Genomic DNA, 14,902 nt, shown 5'->3' with positions numbered 1-14,902 from the left:
GTCCTAATTTCATCGCTCCCCCTAGTCTTCTGCCATCCTCGACTGCGTTTCCTTTCTCTCGGTACCCATTCCATAACCCCAATGGTCTAACAGTTATCTAACCGGCGCATTACATGACCTGCCCAGCTCCATTTTTTTCGCTTGATGTCAATTAGAATATTGTCTATACCCGTTTGCTCTCTGATCCAAACCGCTCTCTTTCTGTCTTTTAACGTTATGCCTAGCAATCTTCGTTCCGTCGCTCTTTGCGCGGTCCCAAACTTGTTTTCGAGCTTCTTTGTCAATCTCCAAGTCTCTGCCTCATATGTCAGCACGGGTAAAATGCACTGATTGTACATCTTCCTTCTCAATGATAATGACAAGCTTCGAGTCGGGAGCTGACAATGCCTGCCGTATGCGATCCAACCCCCTTTTATTCTTCTATGAATTTCCTTCTCGTGATCGGGGTTCCCTGTGATTAATTGATCTAGGTAAAAATACTCCTTCACAGATTCTAGAGGCTGACTGGCGATCACGAACTCTTATTCCTGTGCCTGGCTATTCATCATTATCTGTCTTCTGCATATTAATCTTCAATTCCACTCTTATACTCTCTCTGTTAAGGTCCTTAATCATTGGGTGTAACTCATCTGCATTGTTGCTGGATAGAACAATGTCATCGGCAAACTGAAGGTTGCTGAGGTATTCGTTATTGATCCTTACTCCTAAGCCTTCCCAGTTTAATAGCTTGAATACTTCTTCCAAGCACACAGTGAATAGCATTGGAGAGATTGTGTCTCCCTGTCTTACCCCCTTCTTTATAGGTATCTTCCTGCTTTTCTTGTGTAGAATTAAGGTAGCTGTAAAACCCCTGTAGATATTTTCCAAGGTATTTACATAAGCATTCTGTACTCGATTACGTAATGCCTCTATGACTGCTGTTAGTTTTTTTACAAGGGTGGGAAAACTTTAAAAAGTACATGAAATTGGTCCATAATGGATTAAGGTACAAACTTGGACTTGTGAGCAAAAATTTGTTCTTTCTGCTTGCACAGGTGATGTCCAAAAGCATGGTGAATAGGTATGGCACATGCCAGCACCAGTTGGCCAGTTAACATAGGCCTCCACATTGTCCCACCACCAACATGTTCTAGCAAAGCCACACACAAATTGAGAGAGGAAAAAATGAAGAATCTATTATGTGTATGGTTCAGGACTCTCCCGTCAGGTGGCTTCTAAGCTTAGGCTTTTCTCACTTAAACCCACCGATTCCTTGCAGGTCCACCTAAAGCTGGTTACCCCAACAGGTGGTAAATAATCACCAGCTGTGGTGTCAGTGCGGAAACAAATTGTTTTCACCAATGAGGTACTTTTAGTCAGCATGCTGATTATGATTAGGCATGCACTGGTAGCTGCATCAACACTGTATGCCTCAACTTTTCACATTGAACTATGCTGCACCTGCATTGGACAGATGTGGTAGTTGAACGAGGAGGTACAGTTGAACTCACTTATAACGATACCGGTTTTAACAATATGTCGGTTATAACAATGAAAAGCTGCTGCAATATCAACTTTTGTATGTTGTCTATGGAGAAATAACGCGTTTACTACAATGTCTCCATGCCGCATTATCGGTTATAACGATGAAGTCTGGCTGTTCAGTGTCCGTGCCGAAAGGTAATGGAACGTGAAATCATTGAAAAGAAAAAAAAGTAAAAAGTAAAATGTGAGCTGCTGCATGATTGCCCACCACCCCAAGTGCCGCCATGTGCTTCTCTCCACGAGAGATGCATTTCAGCCTCTAGAGTATCTCTCTCGTCGCCCTTCCACCACTCCGAACACAAATGGGCTGCACCCATAGCTCTGCGCCGTGCCACCCTCCGACACATGAATGGACCGCACCAACTGCACTGACAACACTGCCGGTGCTGCTCCCAGATTGCTCACTGGGCCCTCTTGTTCTTTATTCTATGGCCCTCATTCTGCGCAATTCTGCTAATGGATTAAGTCGCTCGTGCCTGTCTCTGTTTGTTGTAACTCACCGCTGAAACAGAAGATGGCTGATCCGCCTGCTGATCATCGGCAATGCACGACGTTGCCGGTGAAAAGAAAGCGCACTGCTATAGATTTGGAAATGAAGTGCTTTTAACCAATGAAGTGATCTTCGCAAACGTGCTTGCATCAGATAGCGACAGTGACGACCACGACGGCAGCGCTGAGACGGTAGGGCAGGCTGCCTCAACATTGTCCCTGCAGATGGTCCTGCAGATGATTAAGTCCCTCATGGGCTTGCTCTCGCGAGGGACCTTCCGCTTCACTACGTGGAGCACTTGGATGCCTTGGAGAAGGATATCGGCAAGCTTAGCATAAAGCAAGCAAGGCTGACAGACATGCGGTTTTCTTGTGCAAGCCAGTGGGAAGTTTGTGGCGAGATGCTTGTGGTGATCACATCCCAGCGTTTTTTTTAGATAAAAGGCACCTCTTGCGGCCACCAAAGCGATGCCTCGGCGGAGCTTGAGTGTCATTTGCCGCCCGTGACCCCTCTTTGCAGTTGTTATAGCAGTGCCATTCTCGAATGCCGACAGCCGCGGCTTGTTAACAACATGTGATTGGAGCACGCAGGAAGCAGAGTTAAACAGCTAAATGAGTCACCATAATCCGAAGCTGGATGAAGAAAGGTGGTGGGGAGAACTGGTCTCCCTGCAATTACAGTTTGCTCGGAACAGCTACGCCATCCTCCATTTTGCTTTTTTTTCATGCAACCTAGTTATAACAATTATTGGTTATAACAATGGAATTCTTGTGGCACTTGAATATTGTTATAGGAGGGTTCGACTGTAGTGTAAGCATGCAAAGTGTCTTTTTGTGTAAAGAAATGCACGCAGGAAGAGCTCAATGCTGAGCAAACTTCATGCTCATGTAAGGTGTGGGGAGTGAAGACCTTTCGAATGGAAGGAGTGGGCAACTTCTGTCTGGAGTGTTGCATGGGAGTAAAAAGTGCACGCGCTGCCACTTCTGCAGTGCTTTTGAGAAGGGGTTCATCTGGGTTTATCGCAGACCAGAGGGCATTATGGCAGCGACCAGGGAGCTCTAACAGACATCTAGTCAATGTATCCCCAATCAAGTAAATTTGACATGCACGCCAGTTTTAGTAAGCTTCTTCAAAATAACGTTTACAGTTTTGCCTGAAGTTGAAGTATTCAAAGCAATAACAAGGTTTAGCATTGCTCTCAAGCAGTTCAGACGATGTTCTAACAATACATGATGGTGACATGTTGACGCGATGCAGCATGTGAGACAACTGCTGCTGTGCAGAAGAAATAGTGCTCTGGCAGATATCGGGCATCTCACAATGCTGGTACAATGAGGAACGTCGTAAGCAGTGTTAAGGCATTGCAGCTCAATGGTGCACAATACAAGACCGATGAAAAACCGTTGGCGTTTGTGGGCATCAACAAACAATCGATGGCGTTTGTTCATGCTAACTTGACATTTACTGTTTGTTCCATCCAGATCAATAAATGCATCTCAATATGGTACGCACACACCTGCTCTGCAGGAATGCTAACGTGCGTGCACACAATTTTCATACTAGCAGCACAAGACAATATGCTGCCCTGGCTCTGCTGCAGATCCGATATAGCAGAGCGTGATGATGCATCCACTTGGCTTCATCATTTTTGTAGCCAAACACATTGCATGTCTCTGGGGACCTTCTAAACCTCCACGTGCAGGCTGGACACACTGTCACATATAAGAGGGAGACCAAAATAAAATTATAAACAAAGAAAGGTTTCAAGAAGACGACGAGGATGGCGTTAAGGATGATGTGGATTAACCGAAGACTAAAGAAGATAAAGAAGTACTCAGTGAGGTGAGAAGAGATGATTGGTGGAGAAGAGAAGAAAAAGAAGTATCTGGTGAGGTGGAAAGCGATTAGTGGAGGAGAAGAGAAGAAGACAAAGAGAAGAAGACAAAGAGAAGAAGACAAAGAGAAGGATTACGTGGACTAACGTGAAGGCTTTAAAAGGGCGAGGAAGGGCGAGCCACGGGCGGGAGGAACAAAGCAGCAGAGGCTCGGTGGGTCAGAGATGGTTCGGTTGGAAGAGAGCGTCGCCGGCTACTGCTCCGGTGAGCTCGCATTCTACGGCTTCGCACCGCAGACTTCCTGCCGTTCCTGAGCCCGTTCTGGAAAGTCCATGGAGGACACTACCACCTGCTACGGCCAGGGGTATCTCCAGCGCTGTTGCCACTCTTCTGGGTGGGGCCCCAACGCCAACATCATCGGCAACACCTCCACGGGCATTTGGACCGGGAGCGTGTATGACGCAGCCAACGACGCCGCCAGCGACGCCAGCTCTAGAACAGCGAACGTCACTCCGACGCCGGCTACGGGACTCATACCACTCCACATCCGCACCGAACCAGACGTGAGCACGAACGCCAACCACTAACAGTAGAACGCTAGTAGCAGTGTTACCGGGTCGTGTGTACTGATAGTCTTTGTATCTTGCGTGTTAGTTTTGTTAGGTTTGTGTGCTGGTGTTTGTGTCGCGTGGGTTGTATTAAATGTGCATCCGTGTGGGTACACCTGTCGCCTAGTCCATTCTTTCGGCCAGAGTGTTCTCCGGAGGAGATCCATGACACACACGCTGTCAGTACTGTGACAGCAAAATGGCGTGAACGCGCCTCGAATGTCCTTATAACTGCTGTTGCAATCAAGAAGGTGCACATTCGAACATTGTAAACATCGTATATATGTTGTAAACAAACAGTTCATAACAACCTACCTGCAGAAGGTAGCGTCGCTTGTGCACTTCACGTATGTCATCATACGAAAATTTGCTGCACCTAAATGAGAAAGTGAGGACCAGAAAAAAAGTTGTATTTGCTTTACATTTGTTTTTGCATGTTTCCAACCATTTTAAAACTTGGTTACGTACATTCTCTTCTGGTGCTTGCTCCTTGGGGAAGAGTTTGGAATAATTGGATCATGCATGCTGCAAAATGAGAGAAGAGAGAAAAGAGTGGCAAGTGTTCTCGGTCACATTTTTTCATTTGTTTTACAAAACATAAGAATGCTAGAAAAAAAAAGTAAACAAACAAACAGCCTTGTCATTAACAGAAGAAGGCAGGCACCCTGTGCACTATTTAATGAATAGATAAATTGAGATGAAAGTTGCTTTGTTTGTTTGATGTGCTACTTTATGTAAGCTTATTTTTCATTTAGCTTAGTTTTTTTTTTTCACAGCTAAATTGAAATCCCTTCCAAATATTGTAGGAGCATTATATCTGGTTCTACTACTGTTAGCCCTGCAGTTCCTTTCTTTCTTGTAATATTTTTTTGTTAGAAAGATGAACTCTGGTGGAGTACAAAAGAACAAATATATTGGTGATTATCATCACAAAAAGTTCTTAAAACAAATTTTTGAAATGTCAAAGAAAATTTTACATCTACAAATTTGTTGTCCTATAGCTTTAGTTCAAAGTAGACAAACTTTCACTCTTGTTTATAGCATGCATTATAAATTCTAAATCATTCCACTACTTTTTAATACAAGGTATTTACAGGTTTTCTGAACTAAGTCAGCTTAACTCTTTCCGTACCATGGAAAAAATAGGTGTTTTTTGTAGGTCACGCCAAATTTCTTTTTTTTTTTTAAGGAACAACTGCAATCAATATTTTAAGTAATACATAAGCAAAAAGCAGAATAAATGCACTTTTCCCACATAAAAGGTTTATTAACAAGATGTACATCATAAAAAAAGATATAAATTGCTAGAATTGAGATTGTGGGATAAAACTGAACAAAATTTGTAAAGACATGCTTGTATCTACTAAGAAAAATACGTAACAAAAATTACGAGATACACAAAATGTTTTCCCATCTAATAGGCACCATATCATAAAAAAACAAAATTTTTCATTGAACAGGTATTCCATTACAAAAATTTAAGTGCAAGCACTACAGCTTGGCGTGCCGGGCTGCGGCCGCCGATGTTCTGCGATGGCTTGCGTCGACGCCGCTCTCAAAGTCCGTTGGTAAGACTACATCCTCAGACTCGCTACTGCTCAATCCATTGACAAAATCAGCCGAAAACACAGTGGAATCCCAAGATCTTCCATCTTTCGAAGCACACAGACCGCTCCAAGAGGCGGTCCTTTTTGCTTTCTACTTTGACGATCAGCGAAACTTCGGAGTGTGTTAAAAAATTAACGCCTTGTTGGGAAAAAGCGACATGCTTGCGAAACAAACATATAGATCTCCTCCTTCACGCCCTACGGCGCAGAATGTCCATGAGCGGCGTGCGTGGAAGGTCTCGAAAGCGGCATTTCAAACCATCAATAGCGGGTGGCCGTTAGTGCTTTCTACTTTGACGATTGCGAAAACTTCGGAGCATGTTAAAAAATCACCACCTGAGGGGAAAAAAGCGAACTGCTTAGCAAACAAAAATATAATTCTCCTCCTTCCCATCCAATAGCACAGTGTCGCTGCGGTTGGCACGGAAACTCTCAAAGCTGGCGTTTCAAACCATTGTTAGCGGGCTAATGATGCCCAATGGGCACGGTACGGAAAGAGTTAAACTAAGAACATGAAATTATTAATATCTTAAACACCACTTTTGTACTATATAAAAAGCAAATACAGATTTGAATTTAGCAACTCAGAATATAAAATAATTCAGCACTTATTGACTTATTTATATATAAAAAAGGCTCTAGGAGCAGAGCACTACTTGAGATTCAATAGACCGATTTCACCCCCTTCAGAGCCTATGCACAGCAGCCCTGCTGGTGCTATGATGACAGTAATCCTTGCCATTTTCTGCCTGTACATGGGTCCAGGGCTGTTGAGGGCTATGCCGAGGTGCATGCCACTGTGGATCTTCCAGCCAAATTTAGGGAAAATTGGTGAGGGGGAACGGCCATGTCTCAAATCCCATTTCTATTTCACAATCTATTTATTACCTGATGTGGTGGCTTAGTGTCTATGGCATTGTGCTGCTGAGCACGATGGTGTGGGCTCAAACCCAGTCACAGTGGCTGCATTCTAATGGGGCCAGAATGCAAAAATGCTTATGTACAGTGCTTTGGGTGCATGTTCAAAAACCTCAAGTCATCAAAATTCATCTGCAGCCCTCCACTACGACATCCTTCATAACCCACTGCAGAACTCCATGATTAAACTCCACACTTAAACACGTCCCTGCCTTTTGGTCTCGAGGGCTAAATGGGTTTGTCATGGTACATACACAACATGGTTCTTATGACAGTTGCCCTTCAGCTTGCTAAAGACTACTGCTACCCACATGCTTAGCAGCACCGGCAATAGAGTAAAATTCGCCGCGAAATCGGTCTCTTGGTAGAAGCATGAGCCCATTCTCATGCAAGAATGAGTTCTGGAAAACCCCTTACTTGGCTGGCAGTGAGTCAATGTCTCGAATTTCCCTGGTCTTCAGCAATGTGAAACCATCTACAACATAAAAGTGCTCTTTCCCAAACAGCAATAGGCCTTCACATGTGTCAAGGCCTTGCACCCGTGCACACCGGAACATGTGGGTGATCTGAAATGAGAGTCAGCCTTTGTGACAAACTGCGACCACAAGCCTGCGTAGTACAATCAGAGTTTCTACAAAAATTACTGGAGGGAACTATGGCACTGCGATAGTTCAGCTGGAACAATGGGCAGTACATATATTTACCAATTCTTTGCACTTGTCGTTTCAAACGTTCTCGTGGCATTATTATTACATTTTCGTTTCACATTTTATTTATTCAATTTCCTAGAAATTTAAGTTTTTCAAGTACAGCAAGACAGTAAGTCTCTGTGCACATGCAAGATCACTGCAAATCGTTGCATTTAGTATAATGCAATATTTTGCTGAAAATGATCAATTTGCTAAGTTGCAAAGCTATTTGATGTCGGAAGGAAAAAGTTTAGGCAAAACATACGAGGCACTGCCCAAGAATCCCATGCTTACTGTGCTACCATACTTTCAGCTCCCATAGACACTGGCGCCAAAGTTGTAAATTCTATGCATACAAATGCAGCTGTGTAAAAATTCAAACTCGAAAGAATACTGGTCAGGTTAAGCCTCCTGACACCACAGATGCAGTTGATGGAACAGGCTATTTGCTGATTGCAGCAGCTTCTGTAGTGGCGAATGTGAGTTATTCTACCATAGATTTTTAGCTCTTGTTGTAGGCTGTCTTGGATGTTTTTATCACAAACTAGCTGCGGGAAAACTGCCAGAAGCCATGCCACCAGCCTTTACCTTACTCTTTTGTGCCCGCTTGTGCTCGTCTCTAGGAAGTGTGAGAGCTATATAAACACAGCCAAGAAAAGCAGTTGTTCGCCTGACCTCGTCAAGACGTTGGCTCCAGGCTCAAGCTTGCCTTGTTTCTCACCCACTGTTAATCACTTCAAGTGCTAAGGAAACGTGTGGAGCTGACAGAAGAGGTAGATGTCAATCAAGGATTCTTTAAAGCCTTGAAGGTGCAGTTGGATGAAATAAACCAGTTACAAGTAAAAACTGCACTTCCTTCTTCATTATAGCCTGATACTTCACCTGACCATACTTTCTTGCACACACCAATGATAGATGTTTAAACAGGGTAATATTGCATGCAACAAACTAACAATATTTTTCCCCCCTCAGTCTTGCTTAAGGAGTTTAGGTGGAAATTAGTGCTTGAAAAAGTTTTGCAATGAGCAAAAGCCCACCTATGATTTATTAGCTAGCTTCCCTGAAGCTAAATGATATACAGTATAACATGGAAAAGCATTATACAATGATATGCAAAAAAATGTGATAGAGCACAATACTGGTCAGGCTCTTGATGCTGTAACTGCTTATTTAAAAAATTTTTTTTTTGCCTGTTTGAACACAACTAGCCCAGTGACATTTACAATTAAGTTGCATTATACATTTTAGGTACCTAAGTAGAATGTCACGTCATGCTGAATTTGGGTTTAACAAGTCGACGTACTGGCCGTAGCTGCAGGCTTACACATGCTGACATTCCTAGCGCACTGTGCAAGCAAATCTACATGTGTGAAAGACCACTCCTTGAACCACACATGTGAGCAAAGCCATTCTGGCACAATCCCAGGATTTATTTATTTATTTATTTATTTATTTATTTATTTATTTATTTATAGATAATGCGATCTTTTACAAGATCTTAGCAGAGTGGGAACATACAAGTACGTGCATTCATACAAACATACAGTTCAAGCAACCATGCCGACACTTGAATTCAACATGGCAAAAGGACAGAATGCATGAAAAAAAGGTGCAAATAAACTATGCGCGGTTGAGTCATGAATGCAGGTGTGCCTGAAAACGGGATAAAGAATTTATTGTAATGACTTCATCAGGAAGTTTATACCAATCAACTATTGTTCTTGTAAAATAAGAGTATTTGAAGCAGCTGTTATGCGGTGTTAACGGGGTTACTGCTAGGGAGTGTTTACGATGAGTAGCATAACCAGTTAAAGGTGTTAAGATGTGTGAGGTATCAATATGGTAGTGGCCATTTATTAGCTGAAAAAAGAACTTTAATCAGGAAACACGATTTTGTTCTGTGATCAAAGAGAAGCCACTACGTTAAAGGAGATTTGTTATAGAAGTTCGACTATGAGCATTGTAGATAAATCGGACAGCTTTCTTTTGAATTCTAATTTTTCTATATTTGTTCTTGTGTAGGGATCCCAAATGATTATTGCATATTCTAAAGTAGGACAAACTATTGTATTATATGCCAGGAGGCGGATAGCTGGTGCGGAGAATTTCAGCGATCGGCTGAGGGTGAACAATTTGCGAAGACAAGTAGCCATTACAGTGTCAGTATGTTTTGACCAGGAAAGATTGTGAGATATGTGTATACCGAGATCTTTACAGTGAGATACTTCGAAGATATAAATGTTCTGGGCAAAATAGTGGAGGAGAAGGGGCTTTTTCCTTAGTGTTATTCTCATAAAGACGTTTTTTTCATAGTTCATAGCCATTTGCCACTGATGGCACCACGCAACTAGTTTGCCAAAGTAACTATTTAGCCTGATTTGATCTTGGGGTGAGTTAATTTCATCATATATTATACAGTCATCAGCGTAAAGTTTAATTTTGACAGATAGATTATTGTCAGTGTCATTTATATAAAGAAAGAATAAAAGAGGACCCAGCACGAATCCCTGGGAAACATCAGAAGCAACAGGTAATGTGTTGGAGGCAGTCTGGTTTATCCTAACAAATTGGAAATGGTTCATTAAGTATGCTTGTATCCATTTTAATAGCTTATCGTTTCTAAGAATAAAACTTCATTTGTAAGGTAACTTACTGTGGGCTACTTTGTTGAATGCTTTACTGAAATCCATGAACATAGCATCGGTTTGTTTTCTATTATTTATTGTGTTGGCAAAATTGTGAATTGTTTCTACTAACTGAGTGTTTGTGGAAAAGCCCTGCCGAAATCCGTGTTGAGCGTTTGTCAATACGCAATGCTCATCAAAGAAACTGATTACACACTTATAGATTATGTGTTCAAAAATTTTGCATGTTGTTGAAGTCATTGAAATTAATCGATAGTTTTTTATACAATTCTTACTTCCCGATTTAAGTAAGGGTTTGATTATTGCTGTTTTCCAGTCATTTGGAAGCATGCCATCCTGAAGCGATTTACTAAACAAAATTTCTAATTATTTCACACACCACTCAGCATAGCGTTTTATGAAGGCATTTGGTATACCATCTGGACAGAGGAATTTTCATCAATTTTTACCAGTAAGTGACATATACCATTCTCAGAAATAACAATATCAGGAATGGAAGGCAAATCCATGTAAAAAGAAGGCAGACAACCATCATCCGTTATGAATACACTACTGAAATGATTGTTTAAAGCAGAACATACAACCTGCTCATCGTGTACACTCTTACAGTCTATTATAAAGATATCGGACAGGGAAGAAGAATGAGTCATCATCCTCCAGAATCTCCCTGGAGACGTTTTCATAAAACTAGGAAGCTGTACATTAAAGTAATTCTCTTTGTCATTTATGATCATTTGTTTTAATTTATTTGACGTTTCCTCAATGACCCTTTCGGAATTCTTACCAAGTTTTCATTCTTGCAGAATTTTTAAGCCGTTTAAGCTTGCGTTGCTGGTGCAATGTCTCAAGGGAAATCCAGGGATTCTGATGCGTTGCCTTCCTTGCAATCTTTGGAACAAACTGTTGCATACAGTTGAATATAATGCCTTTAAATGAAAGCCGGGAGTGTAAATAAAAGCAGGGAGAATAAAAGATTGGAGTGAATATCTCACTTTACCAGGTGAAACCTTAATAATGGTGCCAAAGCATTCAGCAAGTAAGGTCACAGAGTGGAACACAACATGGATGAACAAAGTATAAGAAAGCTGATTCACAGAAATGCTTCATGTGTGCCAACTATGACTATTTGTAGCAGTCATGTTGACTTGGTGATGGTGCAATTTGTCACACATACAGGGCCCATTATTAAAGTAATGCGCATGATTTTATTATGATGCGACTATCCATGGCAGTGCGGTAAAACCGGTCGGGAAATGTGGCGAGGGCTCTGCCCCGCCAACGCAGCCGGTAGTGACCTGGGATAGTGACCAAGGATCTGCAAATGTGCAAGGTCTGCACGAAGCTTGTGCCGAAAGTGTTGATGGAAGATCAGAAAGAACTTCGAGTTTTGCACTGTCAAGGATTGTTGGATTTGATTCAAAGTGAGCCAGACTTTCTTAACTCTGTCGTAACCGGAGATGAATCTTGGATGTTCGAGTACAACCCAGAATTGAAAAGGAAGAGCAGCGAGTGGCAGACAAAACCATCCCCCCGCCCAAAGAAAGCGTGAATGACCAAGTCTCACATCAAAACGATGCTCATTGTCTTCTTTGATGCACGAGGAATTGTCGATTTTGAGTTTGTGCAGCAGGCAGAAACTGTCAACTCACCCTTTTACCTGGAGGTGCTCAAGAGATTGAAATGCCGAGTCGCGCGCGTGAGGGCTGACATCAAAGACACAGTCAAGCTCCACCATGAAAATGCCCCCAGCCACACGTCCTTCACTGTTACAAACTTCCTGGCCCGGACCAACACCCCAGTGGTTCCCCATACCCCTTACAGCCCCGACTTGGCTCCGTGTGACTTTTTTTTGTTTCTCCGACTGAACAGGGCGCTGAAACGAAAGCATTGGGAGATCGTGCAAAACATCCAAAAGCATGTTACAGCATTCCTGAGAGACATTCCCGTCGAGGACTTTCAGGGTGCCTTCCGGGTGTGGCAGGTATGTTTCCGCAAGTGTATTGATGCAGGGGGAGAGTATTTTGAAGAGTTTTAACCATTTGGACAGGTCTGGTCAATAAATCTATTTTTCCCAGAAAAATTGCATTACTTTCATAATGGACCCTGTATGGTTTTGTTCTTGTTTCCAGATCTAATGTGAACAATGCACACTGAAACATATTAACAGGAAAAGAAACTGCACACATTCACCTGTTCTCGTTCTTTCTACAAATGGACAAACTCAGACATGCACACACAGAAAAAGTCAACAAAGAGTGCAGCAGAAGCGGAGGAGCTAAGCTTTAGAATCATGTAAATAAGGAAACTGTGATGTATTGAGAAAATGAACTGCATGTCATAATGACTCCAGGCACCACTTCAAGTAAAATTTCTACAGTGAAACTTTTAGCTTTTTGTTAACACCCATTCTAAAAACAAAAGAAAGGAGAATAAAGGAGAGAGAAGAAGAACAGTAAAAGGAGGAAGAAAGGGAAAAGGAAGAAATTATTTAGCTTTGAGTTAACAGCTATTCTAAAAAGAGTCGCAGTTAAACTTCCGTCTCTTAAATTTCCAAGGCCTACAAATTTCCCTCATTTGCACTATGGTATTGTTCTTGACGAACTCATTCCACGCACCTTTTCGCCTTTTTCTAGGAGGCGAAGCACACTCTGGTTGTCTGGTGATTCATCCTTACGAGCAGCACCCTCCTGCTCTGAAGCGTCCAACGCAGGGTCCAGGCTTTCACTGTCCTCGTCCTGCTCACCACTGACGCTGCGATTTACTTGCAGTCTAGTGCGCAGACTTTGAAAACCTGGGCATTGCAGAAACGAATAGGTAACACGATTCTCGCACAAGCAGATAACATTCTCAGCAAGAGTACCAACAGCAGTTTTTCCTTTCCTTAAATAAGAGCAATGAAAGTTAACACTACCAAACTAGGAGGACATCAAAAATACCCAGAATTCACAGAACTAATATACAGCACTTCATGAGCTAAGTGCACAAATGCTGCACTAAACAGTTTGTCACAGTATTCATATTATGCTAGTTCAAGCAAAATGCAAACTAGGACTGATGCACCTATTGTGAACTAACAACACATTCTTTAGATTTCCTTTTGTATGCAGCTATAATGGAATTAATTCTGGCTCTCTAGCTGTATATTACAGCTTGACAGGCACCCTGTGCTTCCAAATCTCTGTGCTGGTTACAGCGCTTCTACTAGCGGTGCATATGTTGTCGGGTGGAAAGATGGCTCATGTCGCGACGAGAAGCTGCTCCTGCAGGAGCACATGTGTGTTGTTGTACTCTCCCGTTGCACACACCATTTTGTGTCTTTGAGCACTGCATCACAATTGTGGTAGCAAGAACCCCTGCACTGTGGGCTGCAACAGCACTAATAGAAATTTTTGGCAGGCTCATTTTTACCATTTCCCAAAAGGCTACCGAAACAAAAAATAACATGATCGTTGATATGAGTGCTCAAAGACAACTGATGCTTCATTTTGCAAATGGCAAAATGTACAGGGAACCGTGGAAAGAAACGTACTAACAAAATACAAGAATACTGTCATCCAACTATTCTCAGTCTAACATTATAACAGAGTAGAGGGGCCAATATGGTTGTACACAAACTGGACTCTCAAGGCACATCTCAACATGAAATTTCAATTTGAAATTGTTGCTTTGAAGCCCCTGCCACAGACGGCAAATGCCATTTCGGCATGGCTTGTGTGACATCAAGAAGCGCCAGGCCACCGTTTAGTCATCTGCTCTAAAGCATTCCAAAAATCATGTGCGTGCCATGCTGAGAGAATGCATGCCCACTGCTATGGGAATGCATCTCGGACTGACTGCCCAGACGTACATGCAAAAACGAAACCATGCATATACCACACACATTGACCGCGCAAAACACACTTCATTTTGACACCGATCAGTGTTGCCAGATTTATGTATGGTTCTACTACAACATAAAAAAATTAAAAAACAAGTTTTATACTGCACTGAATACATTAATGTTTTGCCAGCTTTGTGTGGGATGTGTAATGGTTTAACATGCGATACATCATAAAAGCTAAAAAATTTGGTGTCGTGGCCTCTTCAAAGAGACCCGAAAACAAGTGAAATTTCAAAATCATCTATTTCTGCATAGTATCGTGGCACATTGCATCTGAAGGCATCCACAATAGCAGGAACATGTATAATGAGAAAGCCAGTACATGGCATTTAAAAATACAACACAACAAACTTTGTGGAAACCTAAAGGTAATGAGGTGATTGTGCTGCCCAAAAGTGAACAACCACACGACTGCACTAATAATGAACATATGAAGTAAAAATATGAGTAACCTGAACAAAGCAAAGGACCAACAGAGAAAGAACAAATGTCTGACTGAGCTGCTTGCCGTGGTTAGCAAAGTGTACAAGAAAAAAAAAAAAGAATGATGCAGAGAGAACTATACAGTAAAAGCTCGTTAATACAAAATTTTGGATAATTCGAAGTAGCCGCCACGGTCCGTCCAAAAATATATTGAAAGCCATATGTAACGAGTCCCGCTAATTCCCACTGAGATCTGCACCGCCACCGTTACTTCAACTGCAGC

At 42.1% G+C, this 14,902-nt stretch overlaps 1 protein-coding gene across 1 annotated transcript in view; it reads right to left on the bottom strand.

Moving 5' to 3' along the window:
• bchs (WD repeat and FYVE domain containing 3 bchs) overlaps positions 1 to 14,902 on the bottom strand; it is a 244,799-nt gene that overhangs the window by 68,459 nt on the left and 161,438 nt on the right. Inside the window, exons 48-51 of the mRNA XM_070538948.1 lie at positions 12,932 to 13,107; positions 7,400 to 7,548; positions 4,926 to 4,982; positions 4,773 to 4,833 (exon numbers count right to left, since the gene is read on the bottom strand). Coding sequence (XP_070395049.1) covers positions 4,773 to 4,833; positions 4,926 to 4,982; positions 7,400 to 7,548; positions 12,932 to 13,107 — 443 coding nt within the window. The remainder of the gene's footprint in view (positions 1 to 4,772; positions 4,834 to 4,925; positions 4,983 to 7,399; positions 7,549 to 12,931; positions 13,108 to 14,902) is intronic.

This window comes from Dermacentor albipictus, chromosome 1 (genome assembly GCF_038994185.2).
Source record: "Dermacentor albipictus isolate Rhodes 1998 colony chromosome 1, USDA_Dalb.pri_finalv2, whole genome shotgun sequence".
Taxonomy (NCBI): domain Eukaryota; kingdom Metazoa; phylum Arthropoda; class Arachnida; order Ixodida; family Ixodidae; genus Dermacentor; species Dermacentor albipictus.
This window is presented reverse-complemented; position numbering and strand designations above follow the sequence as displayed.